The sequence below is a fragment of the Ornithodoros turicata genome, chromosome 7 (assembly GCF_037126465.1).
Source record: "Ornithodoros turicata isolate Travis chromosome 7, ASM3712646v1, whole genome shotgun sequence".
NCBI lineage: Eukaryota > Metazoa > Arthropoda > Arachnida > Ixodida > Argasidae > Ornithodoros > Ornithodoros turicata.
The window spans coordinates 11,165,083-11,187,743 of record NC_088207.1 but is presented as its reverse complement, the minus strand read 5'-3'; the positions used below and the strand labels follow the sequence as shown (position 1 = coordinate 11,187,743).

General features: G+C 44.5%; 2 protein-coding genes across 3 annotated transcripts; both read right to left on the bottom strand.

Moving 5' to 3' along the window:
- Positions 1-9,415: 9,415 nt before the first annotated feature.
- On the bottom strand, positions 9,416-22,416 carry LOC135400204 (histone-lysine N-methyltransferase 2D-like). 2 transcript variants are annotated; one of them, XM_064631962.1, is made up of 26 exons: positions 22,335-22,416; positions 21,614-21,739; positions 21,205-21,438; positions 21,080-21,142; positions 20,778-20,840; positions 20,507-20,569; positions 20,148-20,210; positions 20,000-20,068; positions 19,879-19,941; positions 19,731-19,799; positions 19,610-19,672; positions 19,462-19,530; positions 19,341-19,403; positions 19,193-19,261; positions 19,072-19,134; positions 18,924-18,992; positions 18,803-18,865; positions 18,655-18,723; positions 18,534-18,596; positions 18,386-18,454; positions 18,265-18,327; positions 16,405-16,467; positions 14,975-15,290; positions 13,710-13,988; positions 12,044-13,164; positions 9,416-11,928 (listed from the first exon to the last, which is right to left on the bottom strand). In XM_064631962.1, exons 1-23 carry the CDS (start codon positions 22,386-22,388, stop codon positions 15,225-15,227), a joined length of 1,719 nt encoding a protein of 572 aa, XP_064488032.1. In that variant the 5' UTR covers positions 22,389-22,416; the 3' UTR covers positions 9,416-11,928; positions 12,044-13,164; positions 13,710-13,988; positions 14,975-15,224. The 2 variants fall into 2 exon arrangements, with proteins under 2 accessions (XP_064488032.1, XP_064488031.1); XM_064631961.1 differs by having other exon boundaries at positions 9,416-13,164.
- Positions 11,654-14,016, bottom strand: LOC135400450 (uncharacterized). The gene is made up of 2 exons (XM_064632282.1): positions 13,806-14,016; positions 11,654-13,164 (listed from the first exon to the last, which is right to left on the bottom strand). The coding sequence occupies exons 1-2, from the start codon at positions 14,014-14,016 to the stop codon at positions 11,654-11,656; spliced, it is 1,722 nt and encodes a 573-aa protein (XP_064488352.1).
- Positions 22,417-22,661: the final 245 nt, after the last annotated feature.

Here is a 22,661-nt window from a genome sequence, read left to right as displayed (position 1 = left end):
CGTTCGCACGAGCACTACTGAACAGTAAGAAGCACCATTAGAAATATAAATTTAGGATGACCACACAAAAACGCACTCAATCTTAAAAAGCAGACTCAACCCAAGCTGAGTATGAAGAAACACAATTGCTCTCCCAGAACATTATGTGCAAACATAGCCAGCGCACGCAACCTAACTCGCACATGTACCTTCGAAACAGAGCGCAACTGGAAGCACCATTAGAAACACAAATTTAGGATAATTGCACGCCGTCGCATTATGAACAAGTTCATCTCATAAAAAAAGAAAATATGGGCTCACCTTAAGAGCGTCACGGACAGGCACATGGATTCATAAACTAGCGGTACAGCAGGGCGCGAATTTCGGCCGTGTGGACAGCTCACGCGACTTTAGTCTGCCCATGTCGGCGTATATTGCAGTTTTAGATAGATGGCGTTCAACATAAGCAATTAATTAAATCAAGCGGAATGACAAAAGCATAGTGATGCTATGTGGTGAGGCTCCAACGCTTATTAAACCGAAATTGGTTGGTGCTATGCACGCCCGTACTGAACCCAAGTCGCGCCTCCGCGTTCCTTCTCTATACTGGAAGCACCAATATTAAGATCCTCGCACTATGAACAAGTTCATCAAGAAAATGGGCCCACCTCATCACATCCGTATGACGCACGTAGATTCTTGTCGCGCGACGCGGCACAGCAGGGTAGGGAAACACGGGCGCGCGGACAGCTCACACGATTTTAGCCTGCCCGCGCACACAGGCTCAACATGCGCCGACACGCCAAAATGCCGCGCGCACCTTCCAGGCACCCGTTACCGTGCCAGCCGCACAGAAAACTAGATAGCCGAAACACATGCCCGTAATATAACCCTCCGGATGGGGCCATCTGTTTTACATCAATGGTCGCTCGTTTCTGCAAGGTTGCAAGTTCGCGAAATTGGGTCACCTTGAAGATGTGTTCGAGCCATCTGTTTTATATCAAAACGCGCTTTATGGCCAAACTCTGCGGCGGACCCTAGCGAAAAAAAAAATTGTTGCGTCAAGGTGATGTAACGAGAAACTGGGTTACCTCGTCAATCATGTTTTCCGAGGCCGCCCGTATTAAAACCAGCGATCACACAACGCTATGCGGCCACCTGCTCATTGCCGAAACGAGCTTTCTCTAACAAAGGGTTCGCTTATGCAGTTTCCAAATGTCCTTCGCGGCTAACGGGCGCGCATCACGGGCGTGATTGTGTAAACAAAATCGCACCACCCTCCAAGGGCGCATTTGAGTTCCGTCCGACGGACGGCTGTGGGTCAAGCGCACGACAAGGAAAGTACGTCTCACTATATTGTCTTCAAGATGAGGAGGTAACAGTTGTTCTCATTTTCAGTTCATTCGGTGTGTGTACAAACTGAGAAGTCATGTCACCTAAGCCAGTATCATGGTCTAAGCGAGTATAGTTTGTTGAGAGGTTACCATACCATATCCCAAATGTTCTGCGCGATCAAACAAGTGAGAGCATTATGAAAAGAAGAACACCGGTTCACACATCACGGCGCGTGCATGCCGTAATACCTGTTTCGGCTTGCTCAAACAAGTTCTGGCATTTAGTACTGTGCGTTGTGGTGAGGCCTGGGACACGTCGCGGTAAATGACGCGTATAATGGTGCCGATTTGTAGGAAACATCGACATAAGAAAAGTGATGAGCATCGACTTGACAACCGCACAACCGCAAAAGTGCGAAGGCCCAGTGTGTCGTGTCAGATGGATCAGTTCGTATGCAAACGCATGCTGGCAGATTTACAACGTCTAAACAACTTTTTAAATGGACACGGAGAAGAGAGTGATTTTAGCGACATTTTGAGAGCTATTCCCGCGCGGAGTACTCATAAAATAGGACAGTTTGTGAGATACAAGTTGGAACTGTTGGAGCGATATAGAAACGGAGAACCCATCAGCGAGACAATCATAAATGCCGGGTTTTCCATCCCCGTGGTGCGTGACTACTGGAAAAAGAACCACACGAGGTTGGACATTACCGTCGTCGAGGGAAAGGAACGTGTTGTCTCCACGTTAGAGGACGTCTTCGCTAAAGTGTTGTGAATACCGTGTTTACTGTAAACAATTTCTTCATAATCTTTATTGATTTTTAGCAGCGAGATTATTGGTGGGAAGAGTATGCCTTTTTATGTGACATAAAGTTCGCATGAAATAAATGCGGGAATGAAGCAACCACTATGTTTTTTTATGATATAAAGCAAATCCAACTCGCGAACGCGAACTACGCGGCGTGTTGCCCACATTGAGGAGATATTTAGTGACAGCGCGAAATCTTCATTGTTTACGTAGAGTGAGATCATCCATAGATTTTTTATGCAAATAAACGTTTATTTGGCTGTGCTGTTTCACTAAATCCTTGGAAATATAAACCAGCCGCTCGCTTCGTAAATCATACAACAACAACATTGATTCCGCCGATTGACCAGCACGCATAGCAGAAGGAGAGCTTGAATTATATCTACAGGTACAATGTCTTCGTATTCCCACGTCTTTAGGACTTCATTGAGATTACGTGATATTTGTACAATGAAGAAGAGGATGTCGAAACACATGTCGGAGAATAATCCTTGAATCTCTTCAGTGTTTCCTACAAATCGGCACCATTATACGCGTCATTTACGTGTCCCAGGCCTCACCACAACGCACAGTACTAAATGCCAGAACTTGTTTGAGCAAGCCGAAACAAGCTATGGTATTACGGCATGCACGCGCCGTGATGTGTGAAGCGGTGTTCTTCTTTTCATAATGTTCTCACTTGTTTGATCGCGCAGAACATTTGGGATATGGTATAAAATTGCTTTAAGAAAGCGTGGTAACCTCTCCACAAACTATACTCGCTTAGACGATGATACTGGCTTAGGTGACATGACTTCTCAGTTCCTACGCACACCGAATGAACTGAAAATGAGAACAACTGTTACCTCCTCAACTTGAAGACAATATAGTGAGACGTACTTTCCTCGTCGTGCGCTTGACCCACAGCCGACCGTCGGACGGAACTCAAATGCGCCCTTGGAGGGTGGTGCGATTTTTACACAATCACGCCCGTGATGCGCGCCCGTTAGCCGCGAACGACATTTGGAAACTGCATAAGCGAACCCTTTGTTAGAGAAAGCTTGTTTCGGCAATGAGCAGGTGGTCGCATAGCGTGGTGTGATCGCTGGTTTTAATACGCGCGGCCTCGGAAAACATGATTTACGAGGTGACCCAGTTTCTGGTTACATCACCTTGACGCAACCTTTGTTTTTCGCTAGGGTCCGCCCCAGAGTTTGGCATAAAACAGATGGCTCGAACACATCTTCAAGGTGACCCAATTTCGCGGACTTGCAACCTTGCAGAAACGAGCGACCATTGATGTAAAACAGATGGCTCCAACCGGAGGGTTATATTACGCGCCTGTGTTTCGGATATCTAGTTTTCTGTACGGCTGGCACGGTAACGGGTGCCTGGAAGGTGCGCGCGGCATTTTGGCGTGTCGGCGCATGTTGAGCCTGTGTGCGCGGGCAGGCTAAAATCGTGTGAGCTGTCCGCGCGCCCGTGTTTCCCTACCCTGCTGTGCCGCGTCGCGCGACAAGAATCTACGTGCGTCATACGGATGTGATGAGGTGGGCCCATTTTCTTGATGAACTTGTTCATAGTGCGAGGATCTTAATATTGGTGCTTCCAGTATAGAGAAGGAACGCGGAGGCGCGACTTGGGTTCAGTACGGGCGTGCATACCACCAACCAATTTCGGTTTAATAAGCGTTGGAGCCTCACCACATAGCATCACTATGCTTTTGTCATTCCGCTTGATTTAATTAATTGCTTATGTTGAACGCCATCTATCTAAAACTGCAATATACGCCGACATGGGCAGACTAAAGTCGCGTGAGCTGTCCACACGGCCGAAATTCGCGCCCTGCTGTACCGCTAGTTTATGAATCCATGTGCCTGTCCGTGACGCTCTTAAGGTGAGCCCATATTTTCTTTTTTTAATGAGATGAACTTGTTCATAATGCGACGGCGTGCAATTATCCTAAATTTGTGTTTCTAATGGTGCTTCCAGTTGCGCTCTGTTTCGAAGGTACATGTGCGAGTTAGGTTGCGTGCGCTGGCTATGTTTGCACATAATGTTCTGGGAGAGCAATTGTGTTTCTTCATACTCAGCTTGGGTTGAGTGTTGTTTTTAACATTGAGTACGTGCGAAGCTTCACCGCGTAGCATTGTTTAATAAGCGTCGGGGCGTCAGTGAGAGCCTTATCACATAGCATCACTGTGCTCTATCATTCTGCTTGATTTAGATAATTTCTTATGTTGAACGCACACTGTCTAAAACTGCATGGGCAGGCTAAAGTCGCGTGAGCTGCCCACGCGCCGTCGGATATTCGTATTTCAGATATTGCTGCATGGTGCTCGTGAATCTATGTGCCCGTCCGCGAAGGCGAGCACATCTTTTTTTTTTTTTTCGAGATGAAGTTGTTTATAATGCGACGTTGTGTCCTGAGCCTATATTTCTAATGGTGCTTCCAGGAGTGCGAGTTGTGTTGCGTGCGCTGGCAGAATGTTCTGGGAGAGCAATTGTGTTTCTTCATACTCAGCTTGGGTTGAGTCTGCTTTTTAAGATTGAGTGCGTTTTTGTGTGGTCATCCTAAATTTATATTTCTAATGATGCTTCTTACTGTTCAGTAGTGCTCGTGCGAACGCGTGGGTGTGTCGCGTGAAATGTACGCTGGCTACGTTTGCGGCGTGATGTAGATTTGTAAACCTGGAAGGTGCGCGATAGTTTGATGTGTCTATATCGGTGCGTGTTGAGCCCGTGCGTTGCGATCATACGCAGATTACGCATTCAAAATTTTATTGTGTGTGTGTGTGTGTATTCATAGCTAATTGATAACGGTGTGTGCATGCCTCTCAGGTGAAAAATTCCAATATACACGGACATGGGGAGGCTAAAATCGCGTGAGCTGCAGGCGCGTCGCATGTTTCAGATATTGCTGCATGGTGCTCGTGAATCTATGTGCCCGTTTGAGAAGGTGAGCGCATTTTTTCCGAGATGAACCCGTTCATTGTGCGACGTTGTGCCTTGAACTTATATTTCTAAGAGTGCTTCCAGTTGTGCTCTGCGTACGAGCTGTGTCGTGTGCGCTGGCTATGTTTGAACAGAATATTCTGAGGGGAGCAATGTGAAATGGTGTTTCTTCATACTCAGCTTGGGTTGAGTCTTCTTTTTTTTTTAGCTTCAGTACGTGCGTGCATAGCATGGTTTAATAAGCGTTGGAGTGTCAGTGCGTCTTGAGCTTCACCACGTAGCGCCACTATGCTATTGTCCTAAACGATCCTAAGCTTGTTCTCAGGGGGTAGGCTTGACCTAACGCACGAATGCAACCAGGTGAAGCCAACTTTACTCGTGTAGAGTGTGTTTTGAGATGTGTACCCGGAAAATTTTTTTTCCCCATTTCCAACTGTGGCTATGTGAACAGCGGGAGGCGGCGGCATGTAAGCTGTTCAGAACGCTGGCTCTCTAGAAGTATGAACCAATTGGATAGAAATGAGTCACCAATGCAATGGCAGCTGTCCATCTTTGCAAAGACAAGCGGCGCCATCTCTTGTATGTGTAGGGCAGAGCATGTGAAAAAGTTTCATTGTGAACCAGTGAGCAGCCAGATGGGACGGGCTTCACCTAACGCACGCATGCAACCGGGGGAAGCCAACTTTACTTGTGTAGAGTGTGTTTTGAGATGTGTACCCTGAAAATGTTTTTTTTCCCCATTTCCAACTGTGTCTATGTGAACAGCGGGAGGCGGCGGCATGTAAACTGTTCAGAACGCTGGCTCTCTAGAAGTATGACCCAGTTGGATAGAAATGAGTCACTAATGCAATGGCAGCTGTCCATCTTTGCAAAGAGAAGCGGCGCCATCTCTTGTCTGTGTAGGGCAGAGCATGTGAAAAAGTTTCATTGTGAACCAGTGAGGAGCCGGATGGAGGCATGGGCCGGTAGCAGTTTTATAGCCTGTTAGGGAGCTCTAGACATAAGTGACCAATGAGAGGCTTGTAGTCAGACCACTTGCAGTTAGATGAACCGATAGCAGTTGGTGCCTATCGAGGGAGCTGAGTGACCAATGAATGCAAGTGATGACCGGGATCTCTCTGATGCAGCTGAACCTACCCACAGGCTGTTGTACCAAATAAAGGTTGAAATCAACAATTGTCGTGTGTCTTGTCTGAAGCTGCTGCATTGTGGTTTAGGAGAGACAGGCTAGCCAATCACTGTTCGGTAGGGTTAACGTGGACCAATCAGGGCCAGACATCGGTAGGCTTTGGTGTGAAGGGGCAATCAGTAGGCTTAGCGTGGTTCGGCTTAGAAGTCAGTAGGCTTAGAATGGACCAATCAGCATGAAGTAGGCAGAGCTGGTGAAGAGTTGCGCCATCTGGTGTCAGTGGACTTAGAACGAGGGCCAATTGGTAGCGGCCAATCAGAGCGCTGGTAAAGTGATCAGTAGGCTTAGCGTGGACTGGCTTAGAAGTCAGTAGGCTTAAAATGAACCAATCAATGCGAAGTGGGTGGAGCCATTAAAGCGTTGCGCCACGAAGTAAGTAGCGTGGACCAATCAAGGCCAGCCACAGCAGAGCCAAGCCGTGCCCTATGACGCAGCTGGTAAACCAAATACCAGCAGGTGTACCAAATAAAGGTTGAAATCAACAGTTGTCTTGTGTCTTATCTGAAGCTGCTTAGGAGCGACAAATTCAGGTAAGCCAATCACCGTTCAGTAGGCTTAGCGTGGACCAATCAGGGTCAGCCATCGGTAGGCTTAGAATGGGCCAATCAGCGTGAAGTGGGCCAAGCCAGTAAAGGGTTGTCAGTGGGCTTAGAATGGGCCAATCAGCAGGCTTACAATGGGAGGGTGATCAGTAGGCTCAGACGTCTGAATCAGACAAATCAGCATGAAGTGGGCGGAAAGTTGCACACCACAAGGTCCAATCTCTTTTGATCTCTTGTGATCTCCAATCTCTTGTGTGTGTAAGTTTGAACATCTGAGATAAAGCCGCAGTGGGGTCGCTGCCATCTGGCGGGCGCTAACGAAGGCTATGTTCAACGGGCTTAGTCAGTGCGCTTAGAACGGGCCAATCGGTGGTGACGGCCAATCAGATGGCTTAGAAAGTGTGGGAGAGTGATCAGTAGGCTTCGAATGGACCAATCAGCGGAGCCAGTTAATCAGCATAAAGGGGCAGAGCTGTGCTCAGCGATACGCGTGCATCAATCAGCGTGAAGTGGGCAGAGCCGAGTAATTAGCATAAAGGGGCGGAGCTACAGTCAACCAATCAATGATCAGTCAAGGCTTAGCACGGGCCATTGAGCGTGAACTGGGCGGAGCCCAGCCAACTAATTAGCATAAAGGAGCGGAGCTACGGTCAGCCAATCAAAGATCAGTAGGCTTAGAATGGGCCAATCAGCATGAAGTGGGCAGAGCCAGTAAAGGGTTGCACCATCCGGTGTCAGTGGGCTTAGAATGGGCCAATCGTCAGGCTTACATTGGGAGGGTGATCAGTAGGCTTTGGCTTAGACGTCTGAATCAGACCAATCAGCATGAAGTGGGCGGAAAGTTGCACACCACAAGGTAAGTTTGAACATCTGAGATAAAGCTGCAGCGGGGTCGCTGCCGTCTGGCGGGCGCCAGAGCCGTATATTAAAAGGGAGTCTGGCCATTGGGAGGAGCCACAAAAAGAGGCTCGACCTGTCAATCAAATTGAGCGTTTTTCATTGGCTGCTGTTTTCTATGGGGGCCGCCATGACACCTGACTGCCACCCAAAATGGCGGCGAACGTTGATACGGTGAAGCGGGAACTTTTAGAAAAAATTTTTCTGAAACTACCCTAATTTTAGGCTGAAAATATATATCATTCTGTAAGTTTCTTGGGAATCAGGTTTATCTCACGGTATGCAATCGCTATGTGCTTGAAAATAGTGTTTCGCCGCCGTAGTTAGGCCTAACGAAGACACCGATCCAAACAAAAAAACAATGACGAAAACAATGCTATGTCAACTGTCTTGCGTTTAATTACTAAATTATATGCATGTAAACGTGTTTTCTTGGTTTAGATCCCATCTGTTTATGAATTTAATTTGAAAAATCGTAGCATCGACAGGTCAGCGGAGAGTTGCGCTGGTTGCGCCGCGATGTCCATAGCTGCTGCTGCCGCAGCATATGCATACTACGGGTAATTCATACAGCTCAAGCTCCAAGTAAGCGCGATTTCAAATTTCTAACACTGCCATCAAGATAAAGATTCAAAGTTCTTTCAGCCCTACTTCTGTGGGCTTCTCTACAATTATTCGTTGCTCCCCCAACGACGACTAGTGATTGGAACAACCAACGTCAAGATCGTGCCTCTGCCCTACGTATATACGTTTTTGTAGTTTACTGGTTTACTTGTAAGTTGTGTCTGGCTTCTAGAAGCTATATCTTGATCGAAATGTCGACTTACAAATGTAGCAAGCGAGAAGTATTCTTGCGTAAGTAAATACTGGGACATTTGGCCTTTGGCATGCGCGTGAAAATAAGTCAGGACCTGCAAGTGTCTATGCGATGTGGGCTAGTTATTTTTACAAAATCATTTGTATTCTACAAATAAAAATGAATAATTTTCCTGGTGTTTTGTTCCATGAGTGCTCGCTTCAAAGAAAAGAATGTTCGAGAGATTGTGGAGGCCTCCCTCTTTGGCCTCTTTGGGTGAAGTGTATTAGCCAGACTTCTTTGAACCTCTTCGTGGTCGAGATCTAGTATCTTGGCGGAGACTAGCTTTGTTGGAGCACGTTACCCTTACCACTATGTGTCATACATTCTTACGCCTTTTTAAGTGACGTACTGTTAATAAATCCTTTAGTTGAGTCTGCAGTTCCCGCTGTTGTGTGTTGCTACCGTTGTGTCCCGTCCTCTCTTTGGCTGCAAGTTTTTACTCATGGCTATGTACAGACTACCCCAAATTTCTACCTTGGTTTTGTTCTATCATGTTTCCTGATTTTCTTGTGTCTAATCATGACCACTACTTCGGTATGCATGCGCTGCCACTCTTCAGACTTAACATAATTACCCATCTAGTGTACCTGTGTAAACATGTATATTGTATAAATAAACAAAGCCAGAGACCGCAACAATGGGAAATGAAATCTCCTTTGTTCATGTGTTTTTGAAACAAAACACTATGTAGTCAAGTGATGAAAAGATAGCTTTTCACACTACGGGCCATGGGTTTTGCCAATTAGACATTATACCCCCAAGGTGACTAATCATCGGATGCACCAGTGATGTCTGCAGATGTCAGTAATGTTACTATATAATTTGACCAGGACACAGAAAAACACAAATGCACTGCTTTGAACAGCAAAAGCCTGTGCGATAACGTGTACTTTATTTCTGAGATGAAGTGCAGGTACTTGTACACACTGGTAATAACGAATCACATGTGCAGCTATTTCTGTCATAGCGGTCGTCTTTAATCATCCATGACGACACACTCCATCATGAAATGCTGACTATTGCATGGCAGATAATGCAATGCAAAGTGTGTGTGTTACCTTACAAATTTTTCCAGCACTCTCCAGTACACAACATTAGCACCAATATCAATGTGTACTTTTGTGACATCTTTGATGATCCATGTGTGTCATCCTCTGTATGACTCACCTGCCTTGCAAGCCTCAAATGATGCCTAGACATCCAGGTGATCATGGAAAAATTGGCTACAATGCTTTACCTACTTCACTTACTGATACTCTCTGCATACAGTCTTCCAGGAAAGTGTACAGTTCCATTGTCCAAAGCAAAGCAAGCATGCAGTACACATTTAGACACAAATGCAGATGCATATACCACCAATATATATACCAATCTTTCATGAAATAAAATATGAGGTACATAACAAACATCTCAATGAATCGAAATATTTTATAGACAGGGTTACCTGTTCGTATAATCAGTTCTGCATGAAGGTTGACTCCTGAATAGGAGTATCATGACAAGTGTATAGGCACTGACTGCAGGGGACTCTGGGCCAGAGCCCTACTTGTGGTCTAACTTTCTCTTGTCAGACAGCTCAGTGTGCACAGGGTTTCAACAGATAACCTATTACCAATAGTACAGTATACTGTTCCCAATATATTGTGTACCCATCGTGCAAATCAAGGGCTCTTTACAAAAGGGTTGCAGTTTGTATTTTTCTACATCAGCAGAAAATGCAGTAGATTTTGATTTTCAGCAGCTATGATTATGGTTACTCAGTCTACTTTGTCGGTGTTCTATGTCTGCTATAAGTATACAGGTACTATGTTTACTTCTACATTTCACCAGTCGTTTACTTTTCTGCTTCACTTTGGTGCTGCGTACACAGCATGAGACCACAGAGAACTGCCGCGACGTAGAATGCAGAAAGTTCTTACCTCAGAGAAACCTTAGTCGACACAATCAGTGTTGTGTTCTTCCGAGTTCCATTGACCAACTATACCAGCATTATCCTTTAAGCTCTTGCATTATAACATATAAGCACAGTATATGGATAAATCTGCAGAAAGAGCAATTCATATGCAAGCTTGAGGCAGAAAAATAAGCCAAAACATGTGTAACATAAAATCCCAACATGCATGTACATGTAACACATGTATGCAGCTCTGAGTAGGCCCCAGTCTTTATGTGGGGAACGAAAATGAGATGTCAAGATTATCTCTTCTTCAACAACTGTGATGAGGGTAGCCCACATGTGGGATGGCTTATCGTAGATTATCATAAAGATGGCATTTGAACAGAAAAACAACATGCAAAATATTAGTATGCAAGTTTAAGCAAGGCCACATCATGCTCCAAACGTGCTGTTGCTATAGTCACAAATGCATGAATCTTGTTACTTGTGGAACAGTATTAGCACCCTAACGTGATTAATATATCTTAAGCATGACACTTCAGACCAATGGACACGGTTAGTCAACAAACTGGGTGTTACAGCTTGTATATCCCTTTTTGTCTGACCTCTCCACTATGACCTGTCTAGCATGGGTGACCCTAGTTACAGCATTAACTGTAGCTAGTTTAGCTCATAGCATCCCAGAGGTACACAAGCCCCCTTACCACGACAAGGTAGGGATAGTTTAAGGGGGAAGTAGTTCAGAAGCACCAAAACTAAGCACTACAGTTCGGAAGCACCTGACTAGGCTGTGTAGTTCACAAGTGCTCGACTAATGGCAATAGTTAGGCACTGCTGACTAAGGTTGATGGCACAAAGGCATGCCTCCTCTGCCCATGGCGTCACACACTGTAGAGCACACTGGCACATGTGTTCACTACTGACAGTGTGGAACATGGTAGATTGCGCTGAACAAGGTGCGTCCATCACCATGCAGTACTGAAACACAGAGTAGCACATGCATAGCAGAATGCGTCCACCACCTGTATTGAAGCACAGAGTAGCACATGCATAGCAGAATGCGTCCACCACCTGTATTGAAGCACAGAGCAGATTGCACAGAAAGACATGCGTCCACCACATGCACAAGGACTCACAGTAGGTCGCGCAGGATATGCGTCCGCTACACATAGTGAGACGAGCAGAAATGAATGTAAAAAAACATGCAAGCACTACTGGCGTCTAGGTGCACACATGCTCATGCTGCTCCTATCAATCCTTTGCACACACATGCTTTCACTTAGCTCTGAAAGATGGAGCTGCAACCGTGCATGGCAAAAACGCTTTATGATGTTGTCCTTAATTCCGTGGCATTGTGGTATGTCAATGTCCTCGGAAGCTAGAGACATCTTACCAGAAAGAGTAGAAATGATGTAGTCCTTGTCCATATATTGCTTGATGTTGCTCCTAAAGCCGGATTCGCAGCGGAGGAGGAGTTCATAGGCACCTGCTGATGGGCATGTCAGTGAATCAACTCCGTAAGATTTTTCCAGAGTGAACTGTTGAACCCTTGAAATCTCATTTGGTTTTGCAACTACAGCATTTGTGCACTGGCTACAAACCTTATTGTTCTTTATGACTCTAGACAGAATGTAGCCTGCATAGTAGTAAAAGGCGCTTTCTTCAACTTCAGTTAGAATTGGCCTTCCATATGTCATATTGTCAACGTCTATGTCAACATCCAAGTTGTTGCTGACAAGAGAGGTGTCAAAGTCTGCCAAAAAGTATGTACCGTCATCTACTTCGTATGATCCTGTAGTTGCGACTTTCAGATATTGACTAATGCTTATGATTTTCAAGGCCATTTTGAATTCCATTGGCGTTGGAGTGGGGTTCTTGAGACGTACAGTTGAAAAAAAGTTTTCAAGGCTATCCTGTGTAAACCTTGATGTCAGTAAGAACTCAAAGGAGAGGTCCTCAAGAAGGTACTGCTGCAGCTGCAGGATTGAAGTTGTCGAGAGGCGAACCCCTGCCTGACACGGTTTGAATTGTCCATTCCCAATTTTCATGCGACAGAACATGTCCATGAAAGTTTCCAGGGAAGCCACAGCTTCTTCGTGTCTCGCAGGGTTGTGTCTGCTCAGAGCCATGACTGGGTGGCGGCTGCAAATAATGTCAAACCAGTGGTTCACTTGCTGAAGAAACCATGCCGTAACTAGTACGGTTTCCTCCCAGCCATGTTCTTTCACCATTGTGCGAAGAGCTGTTGCTGTTGAGTTGCTGAAGATGTACATCGCATTGCAGACCTTCATTTTGTCAAAGTGGTTCGGATCTAACAGCTCTGGCTTCAAGTTAGGAGCTAGCTTGAAAGTACTTCCTACTTGGTGCTGTACAAGTCTTTTGATGGGTTCTATACTCACTGTGTTACCAACCAAACCATGTTTCGCAACGTCTACAGGATCAATTATGATCTGTTGTCCACTAACGATATGCGAGCACAAATTCTTCACAAGATGTGGAACATCTGCAAGCACTCTGATGATGTGGTTGCCAAATGAAGGATGTTTGGCAACATTGGCTACACGGCTGTGCTTTCCTGTGACGACACCAAAATATTGCCACATTGACCTGTTTCCTGGTGCCATATCTGTTGTTATTGCAAGAACCTTCAGGCCGATGTCAAAGCACTTTTCAATGACTGATGCAGTGAAATTTCCAGCATCGATGCCGCTGAAGGAAGCTCCTGCATAAAGTAAGATATTTCGCTACCACGTGATAATCAGTGAAGAATCTTGATGACGAGAAAAAAACCAAAGACACTGAGAGAAAAAGGAACACCAACACTTCCTCAGGCACAGCAAGGTTGCTGTGTCTGAGAAAGTGTTGGTGTTCCTCCTTTTCGTCTCAGTGTCTCTCATTCCTTCTCATCATCATATACCATCCCGGTTGCGCTCTCTCTTTTCTAAATACTGTTTGGGATTCTCCAGAAGATGCACAGAAACTCTAGTCATGTGACAGACCAAAACCACTATGTCACTTCCCATACTATTAGACATGGTCAAACAGAGAGGCAATGTTAATAAGAAGGTACAGTTTTTCTATCCTTCCATTTTTCATGGCATATAACCCATACTTGTCGCACCTCTTTTCCAGCCTTTTGTGCAATGCGTTGAAGTACTGTGCATAATAGCTGTGGTGGAATACCACCGTATGGTGTGTCTTTACTTTCTCGTTTCTAACATATCAGCCCAAACTGTTATCTTGTACCTGTTGTAACAATATATCTACCTGTATAGTGGTATGCAACAACTTGCTTCCATCGGGTTGATATGCCACACACCATGAAGACAAGGCCATGTGAAGCAGGCACGTTGCAGTCAGCACCTGGCACAGGAAGTGTGGTGTAACCGCGAACAGAGCTTGTTGAAGAGTCATATTCGATTCGTTGTTGGATGGACATTTCGTCAATCATCAGGAGGCAGCAACGTTCTTGTTCGTTGAGGCCAGGCACTTTTGCCTGGAGAAGCTGGAACACCTCATGCAGTATTCCTGGTTGAAATTTGATCCCTGTTGACAAGACGACAGAATGATACATCTCATATGCTAATTGTTTAAATGAAAATATGTGTTTCAAGTCTAAACAAAGTCATGCACAATTACATACAGTGGCTAAAATTCCATGTTATAGAGTATCACTGCCATATTGTGAAAGGCATGACATACACTACAAAAACATTACATAGGCACGACAGGGACACATGAACATTAAGTGCTTGCATGCAGTAAAAAATGATGAGCTAAGCAACTGCACCCTTGCCTGTACAGTGCTGAACAAAAGTTTTCGGAACACGCTCCGGCACATTCCTTCCTCAGAGTGACACGCTAGCAGCGAATGGGACCGTATGGACTTACAGACATGTGCCTAGGTAACCCAGTCTCCTCTTTGTAAGTTCACATTGTACCATTCACTGCTAGTGAATCACTCTGAGGAAGGAATGCATCGGAGCGTGTTCTGTGAACGTTTGTCCTGTAAAATCACTATACCTGAATATCCTGTATATACTGTGTTTGTACAATCACTAAAGTCAGTAAATTTCCTGAAATTCTTCTGACCAGTTAACATTACGACGCTAAAGAAATTATGTATCACAGGATAGAGCTCTGAACATAAACCAACCATGAGATGATATTCAAATTCCTCCAAGCCAATAATGTTACCCCATATCCATTTTGATAACAAATAGCTTCACACCTCAACTGCACAAATATATAATAATAGAGTGCTTATAAAGCATTAAAACATAAACCATTCATGTGATTTGTGATGCCTCAGGAACATTTCAAGCACTGCCTATCAATCCTAGTACCCCATAGAACCCAAATCTTGAAACACTGCAGCAAAGCACTGAAAATTTTCTTAATTCAACAATGCTTTAATTTATGTAGGATGACCCGTTCCGAAATTCAACGCACACTTTGTGCAGCTTCGTACCTCACATTCACACCACCTCACCACATGAAACAGAAAAAGAATATAATGAATGAGGGTATACCTTGTACCCTACGTCTCAGTGTCCTGGCAGAGGGGAATGGGAGTTTCTGGTTGAGAATAGTCTCATACCCAGACGTCCCACAGGAGAAATGAAGCTGCAATCCTGTCTTCACCGTAGCTTGAGACCACTTGCACCCACGATTGCTTGATCGAGATAGTGCAGCAAGTTGGTCCTTCCTGAATACACCCTGTAGTCCCTTTTCAAGACGTTTCTTTGACAGAGACAGAGTACGGCATCTTCTCCTTGACTGTCACGTCAACTTCTCCAGATGTGCAACACGTCTCAAAAGCTTCACCCTTTCTTCAGGAGTGAATGGCTGAACATAACAGGACAGACCGTAGCCTCATTACCATATTCACTAGTTCAATGCACGCTTTATGTGTGCGTGATGATTTTCACAACTCTCTTCGATTCACCAGATGATCAAAGTGTTATGTGACCACAGATATCCCAATGTATGACACACCAAGGGTGATGGTCAAAACTAATGTGAATATGTGAGTAGCTGCCAGCAAGCCATATAACAGTGTACGGTTCCACTAGTATTGAGTTTCCATTCCATATCTCACATTTGTTGAGCAGGGAAGGTTGTATTTAATTTAATTAGAAACACCAGCCTTATAAGCAAAATTACGAAAAGTCAAAAGTAGGAAGTACCTAAGGCATTGACATAGAAAATCGTCAGCCTTATGAGAAAACAAAGGTATGCTAGGAACAGTGAGTTCGTCAGCCTTCCATAGCACTGTCCAGAAAAGAATGCAAATTCTTTAGCAGGGCTGATACCCACATAATTTGATTGTCATGATGGGATGAGCTTGTAGCTTGTTAAGTAAATGTATAGGTGAGGGGTTGCGTGCAGTCTACTGGTATGTCAGGGTAGTTACTTAGTATCAATTGTATGTTTGCCATCCTTCATCCTCTCTATGCGTAAACCAATCTTTATTATCTGGGCTTTAATATGCATTCTCAACCTTTGTGTAAGGTACTTAATCAGCCATCCAAAAATAGAGTAGCTCATTTTATGTAATCTGATTACTCTACTTCTTGCAAGTGTATCCTCTATAAAGCAAAGATAAGAATTTGAAGACTTTGCAGGCAGATATCTTGTGTCTTGTCGGTTCCATATACCATACACAACATTTGCACATTTACTATATATTGCACAACCTAAATGCTTTTCAGCCGTGCTTATTGGTCATCCTGTCTTGGTTTCAAATATGCACCACTCCCCTCAGTATATCTTTCTTTTCAAATATAACACAAATATTTATCTAGGAATATTTTACCCTAGAACACAGTCATCATATCTAGTTAACCCCCAACATCCCTGTGATGCACTGCTCTACCATTTATCTCTGCTATAATCATAATGTGCACCTGGATCACCTGTTGCATTGTAAAGAGAAGGTGGAACAATGCATGATACATACATTGCTGCCTACTGAGAATCTTTCTTGTGACAGAGATGGTGCACTTTCCTGGGATGTTAGTGCCTGTGAGGAACATATGCAAGTAAGTTACACAACATCCGAGAACTGTACCACGAAAACAGTAGCCATGTCTGAGCTGCTAGCCATGCCGCAGAATTCCTGAGGGTGTGATGAACAGAGCAGTTTCATTTTGCAACATTATTTGCTTCACAATCATAACTATGAAACCATATTAAATGCATGTACAATTCACATCCATGCTCAAAGAAACTCTTTGTTGAGAAGGGGTCATCTCACTTTTCTCTGTCACCTTCAAGAAAAAGGAAGCACGGTAGTGTGAGCAATGAACAAGCCTGAATAGAAAATATTCTACAGGGTGTCTCAGTTAAATCCCCGGGATACATAATTTGCGGTGCATCAATCGAAAAACTTTTTCTTTACAAATATCTGTCTGACACCAACTATAGCCTGCGCACTGTGTGAATGTCTGGGAGGTGCTCATTATTTAAATACAAATTCAAATGAGTTTCTAGAAAAACACAACTTCTAAAGCAGGGTGCTCTCGGCATTAAAATGGGTACTACCCTTTTTGGTAACTTCACCTTTTGAACACCTTTTAGAAAAAATCTGCCACAGAAGCGGGTCATTTGTTGCAGTAATTAATTGGCTTTGGTTTACATGTCTTTGTAGTGGCTGATAGCGGTGAAGCCCAAAAGGACGTGCTTCCACTCCCTTACCCACCAATGAGTTACGTGTTCTTGAGCTTACATCGCAACGGGCAGTGCTTAAGAAAAAGTAACAGCATCAGACAGGCTACGCCAGTCCCCACCCCGCTTATCTGACTGATATGCGCCCTTTCTCTGTTATGATCGCACAGACGAAACACAGTTAATCACCTTGCATCGCCTTGATATCACACGCTTTCCATTTTTTCTTCAGAACTCCCCATAGCGAAGTAAGCTCAAGAACATGCAATTCATTGCTGGATAAAGGAGTGGAAGAGCATCCTTCTGCGCTTCACTGTGATGAACTTCTACGAAAATATGTAAACCGAAACCAATTAATTACTGCAACAAATGGCCCACTTCGGTGGCAGATTTTTCTTTAAGAGGTGTCCACCAGAGGTCCCAAAAGGGGTAGTACCCATTTTAATGCAGACAGCGCTCTGCTGTGCAAGTCATGTTTTTCACAAAACTAATTTAAATTGTTATTTAAATAATGAGCCCCTTGCACTCATTCACACGATGCGTGGCTTCCACGTGGTATCAGACAGATAGCTGTAAAAAAGAAAGTTATTTGATTGGTGCACCCATTCGTGAATTATTTAGCCCGAGGACGTAACTGAAACACCCGGTATATAACACAGGTCTCGTACGGTACTGAAAATGCTTAGCAATAATGTAAAAACTGTGACAATTGTTAGTATTGTATCCCCTGATTAGACATGCACATCCTTCTATACACAGTAACATGTGTGTAATGATGACAGTTTAATAATGCACGCTGCTGTCGCGAGTGAGTTGGTGCTGAAAAAAACTGACTCACAACTTGGGACAAGGATGCATGCCATATCTCTTCATCCCACACAATTTTTCGGTTGTGTGTGTGAGGATCTTTCTTGCAACAAAATGTATGTTCGAAGTATGAATATATTTAGGGACGTGCACAGTGCAGCCTAGTCTACAATTTTTTTTGCACAATACAACTTGTAAAGAGCAATATGCCAATTTGATTTCATTTTCCAAGATAATACTTCCCCTACTTTGTGTACCATACGGCTCTCCTACTATAGGAAGTCAGTCACACTTACATTTGCAAAAATGTGAGGGCAAAAAAATTTGCAAAAATGCAATCACTTACGTTGCTACAAGAGGGAGGCCACTCAGTTGGGGTTGCCACTGTATCTGTTGGCACCTGCACCTCCTGAAAGAGGGGATAATACTTTTATGTATATGCCAAAAAAGAGGGCCACGGCTTGTACCATAGAACGGAAAGCAGCCTCGGAGTTTTCTGGTGCACCAAGCGGGAACTCTGAGGGCCCATCGTCCAGCTGCAAGGATTGAAGTACAAGAATTACTTTATTGTCATTTTAAAGCAATGTGCGGGATTAAAGTGGATCAATCACTTACGTTGCTACAAGAGGGAGGCCACTCAGTTGGGGTTGCCACTGTATCTGTTGGCACCTGCACCTCCTGAAAGAGGGGATAATACTTTTATGTATATGCCAAAAAAGAGGGCCACGGCTTGTACCATAGAACGGAAAGCAGCCTCGGAGTTTTCTGGTGCACCAAGCGGGAACTCTGAGGGCCCATCGTCCAGCTGCAAGGATTGAAGTACAAGAATTACTTTATTGTCATTTTAAAACAATGTGCGGGATTAAAGTGGATCAATCACTTACGTTGCTACAAGAGGGAGGCCACTCAGTTGGGGTTGCCACTGTATCTGTTGGCACCTGCACCTCCTGAAAGAGGGGATAATACTTTTATGTATATGCCAAAAAAGAGGGCCACGGCTTGTACCATAGAACGGAAAGCAGCCTCGGAGTTTTCTGGTGCACCAAGCGGGAACTCTGAGGGCCCATCGTCCAGCTGCAAGGATTGAAGTACAAGAATTACTTTATTGTCATTTTAAAACAATGTGCGGGATTAAAGTGGATCAATCACTTACGTTGCTACAAGAGGGAGGCCACTCAGTTGGGGTTGCCACTGTATCTGTTGGCACCTGCACCTCCTGAAAGAGGGGATAATACTTTTATGTATATGCCAAAAAAGAGGGCCACGGCTTGTACCATAGAACGGAAAGCAGCCTCGGAGTTTTCTGGTGCACCAAGCGGGAACTCTGAGGGCCCATCGTCCAGCTGCAAGGATTGAAGCACAAGAATTACTTTATTGTCATTTTAAAACAATGTGCGGGATTAAAGTGGATCAATCACTTACGTTGCTACAAGAGGGAGGCCACTCAGTTGGGGTTGCCACTGTATCTGTTGGCACCTGCACCTCCTGAAAGAGGGGATAATACTTTTATGTATATGCCAAAAAAGAGGGCCACGGCTTGTACCATAGAACGGAAAGCAGCCTCGGAGTTTCCTGGTGCACCAAGTGGGAACTCTGAGGGCCCATCGTCCAGCTGCAAGGATTGAAGTACAAGAATTACTTTATTGTTATTTTAAAACAATGTGCGGGATTAAAATGTATCAATCACTTACGTTGCTACAAGAGGGAGGCCACTCAGTTGGGGTTGCCACTGTTTCTGTTGGCACCTGCACCTCCTGAAAGAGGGGATAATACTTTTATGTATATGCCAAAAAAGAGGGCCACGGCTTGTACCATAGAACGGAAAGCAGCCTCGGAGTTTCCTGGTGCACCAAGCGGGAACTCTGAGGGCCCATCGTCCAGCTGCAAGGATTGAAGTACAAGAATTACTTTATTGTTATTTTAAAACAATGTGCGGGATTAAAATGGATCAATCACTTACGTTGCTACAAGAGGGAGGCCACTCAGTTGGGGTTGCCACTGTTTCTGTTGGCACCTGCACCTCCTGAAAGAGGGGATAATACTTTTATGTATATGCCAAAAAAGAGGGCCACGGCTTGTACCATAGAACGGAAAGCAGCCTCGGAGTTTCCTGGTGCACCAAGCGGGAACTCTGAGGGCCCATCGTCCAGCTGCAAGGATTGAAGTACAAGAATTACTTTATTGTTATTTTAAAACAATGTGCGGGATTAAAATGGATCAATCACTTACGTTGCTACAAGAGGGAGGCCACTCAGTTGGGGTTGCCACTGTGTCTGTTGGCACCTGCACCTCCTGAAAGAGGGGATAATACTTATATACACATATGCCAAAAAAGAATGGAAAAGAAGGAAGTATGAAGGAAAGGAATGAAACAAATCTATCTTGAGCATACTAGGTGCACCTTATGTGAAGGTTGGCTTATGTGTCACAAATTTTGTGACAAGTGCCTCGTGCCTTATCAATGAAGTGGTTTTAGAAGAAGAATGACATGTGAAATGGCATGAAATGGCATGTCCATGAAATTATGGTACACACATGTCTTGCCATTTCTGATTGTGGGGGGTCATCAAAGTTGACCAACTACTCACATAACTAGATGACGGTCCTTGTTGTGACACTCCCTGTGTTGCTGTGTCTGATGGCCTTGCCACCTGCAACAGAGTTGGTACTGTAAGGCACCTGTACAAAATGCCTACCAATGCTAGAATGAAAGTGAAGGTGTCTTGCTGGTCTGCAATAGACATGCAATGGCTTGTTCTGACCTGCTATTATGATGTACAAAGAAAAATGACAAGCAGACAAAACTCAGCTTCATGGTACCAATGCTAATAGCTTAATTCAAACACATCCTAAACTCACACTTCTGACTGCCTGGTCACCTTTGCCAGATAGGATGCGAGCATAGGCGTGGTCCTTGGTCACCTGAATAGGGCAAGGCATTTTTATATAACTGCTAAGTTGCATGAAAGGTCATAGCACTGGAAAGAAGCACGTCACAGAACATTAAAAAGCTTCCAATAAGAACTGGAATTTTCAAGCCCTTGTGCCTACTTGCTGCCCAGATTTACAGAAAAGAAGGATGTTGTTGAATAGCAGTTACTGCTATTTCAGCAGGTACCATCAGTGATTACACAAATACACAGTATACTATCAAAACTCACACTTATCAGACCCATTTCGTGACACGGATGGTATGCAGAACTCCACACAGTGCCCAGCATGTCCTAGTGGAGACAAATTATTAATGTCTTAAGCACTGCTGCATACCTCAGAACGATGACCTTACCGCAGAAAGGGGTAGCAATTCACCCTGACATGTGTGTTGCTCTGATGAAACTGATGGCACATGCAGGCTTGCAGCCTCAGAATCGACACTGACATGGTCTTGTGTGTGCTCCCTGGCACCTGAAACCAAAACATTCTGCAGATCAATGTGCCTTACCTGTGGTGAAAGGAGTGTGGGAGCTGTCCAAGATGAATGGCCTGCAGCAGTTCCCCTAGGTGAAGTAGATGAGCTGCCCTGAATGTCAGGTATTGCAGGGTAAGTTAACACAGTTTTAAAAAAATGTATAACTTGCCATTGTGTACAACAGTATTGCGTACTACAGCGAAAAAAAAATTTGTCACCACTTTAGCTCGATGTCTACAAGCACACTACGTTCATATGACGTGTCAATATGCACCACAAAACTTACAGTGTGATGCTCGGTGTCCCTCTTGACAGACATCAAGTGAGGAAGGAGGTTTGGAACTGCAGTTGGCTTCAGCATCTTTCTGCCATCTGCCCGGTTGCTTTCAAACTGTGAGCCGTCAAAGTGTGCCTGCAATTGTGGAAATATTGCTGTACAACAATATTTCCGGCGTTGTTTTGACTGGCTTAACCATTTTGCAAGTCGGCTTCTCCTCAGACTTTCTGCGCTACCGGGATCTATCAAGTTAGTTTACTTCAGTTTAGTCTAAAGCGGTGCCGGCAGGTTCAATTTGACTTAACTTTGCGACAACGAGTTGATGCAGACTTAGAAAATGGTTACGGCAACCACAAATTATTTCCGGGAATCGAGAGATCTGGGGTTGAAATCCTCCCTGCCTGCCTAAACTTCCGGCGAATGCTATATTTCAACTGCTCATTTACTGTGACATTTCTGTTGGAGACTCGGCGTAGAACATCATATTGTGTTGCGGTTATCAACTGTTCGCTCCGGAAACACAGTGAAATTATAATTTTCCAATGGACAAACCGTCCGCACTTGGTTCATGAGAGAAGTGATGTTCTGAGTGACTTTCATCTTTCATCATCTTTCAGCACTTGGTTCACCTTGATGTATGTTCTATTCTTTGTAATGCCACGAACGTATAAAGTAACCATTTCTAAACAGCATCGTAGAGCGCTTCATTTCTTAACGTGTTTCGTCTTACCTCGCAGATCCTGACATCCACTGCTCGAGACGAAACTGCAGTTGTTAAACCCATGTTCCGCAGCCACACCTCCCGACGTCGAGGGTCTGCAGGCAAACGAAACACACGAACTTTCTTTCGCCATGAATTGTTACAACAGCCTTCAACTCGACACCACCCCATAACTGCAACCTTCAGAATACGCAAACCCTTATAACATAACTAAAACCAAAACAGAGATAAGTAACCAAACTCTACAACGCGAACACTCCACCGAAGATCCGCGACCCGCCCCCACAACGCGAACGTTATTTATTTACATTCAAAATTCATTAGCTTCCCGACATG

What these genes read in the sequence shown, in the direction of transcription:
- LOC135400450 (XM_064632282.1), bottom strand. Translation starts at nt 14,016, where the DNA reads ATGTATCATTCTGTCGTCTTGTCAACAGGGATCAAATTTCAACCAGGA. An exon ending in CACCACACTTCCTGTGCCAG is followed by an intron (nt 13,165 to 13,805) that starts GTGCTGACTGCA and finishes TACTTTATGCAG; the next exon opens with GAGCTTCCTTCAGCGGCATC.
- LOC135400204 (XM_064631961.1), bottom strand. Translation starts at nt 22,388, where the DNA reads ATGGGTTTAACAACTGCAGTTTCGTCTCGAGCAGTGGATGTCAGGATC. An exon ending in GGCCTCCCTCTTGTAGCAAC is followed by an intron (nt 20,069 to 20,147) that starts GTAAGTGATTGA and finishes CAATCCTTGCAG; the next exon opens with CTGGACGATGGGCCCTCAGA. An exon ending in GATTCTCAGTAGGCAGCAAT is followed by an intron (nt 15,291 to 16,404) that starts GTATGTATCATG and finishes TGTTATGTTCAG; the next exon opens with CCATTCACTCCTGAAGAAAG.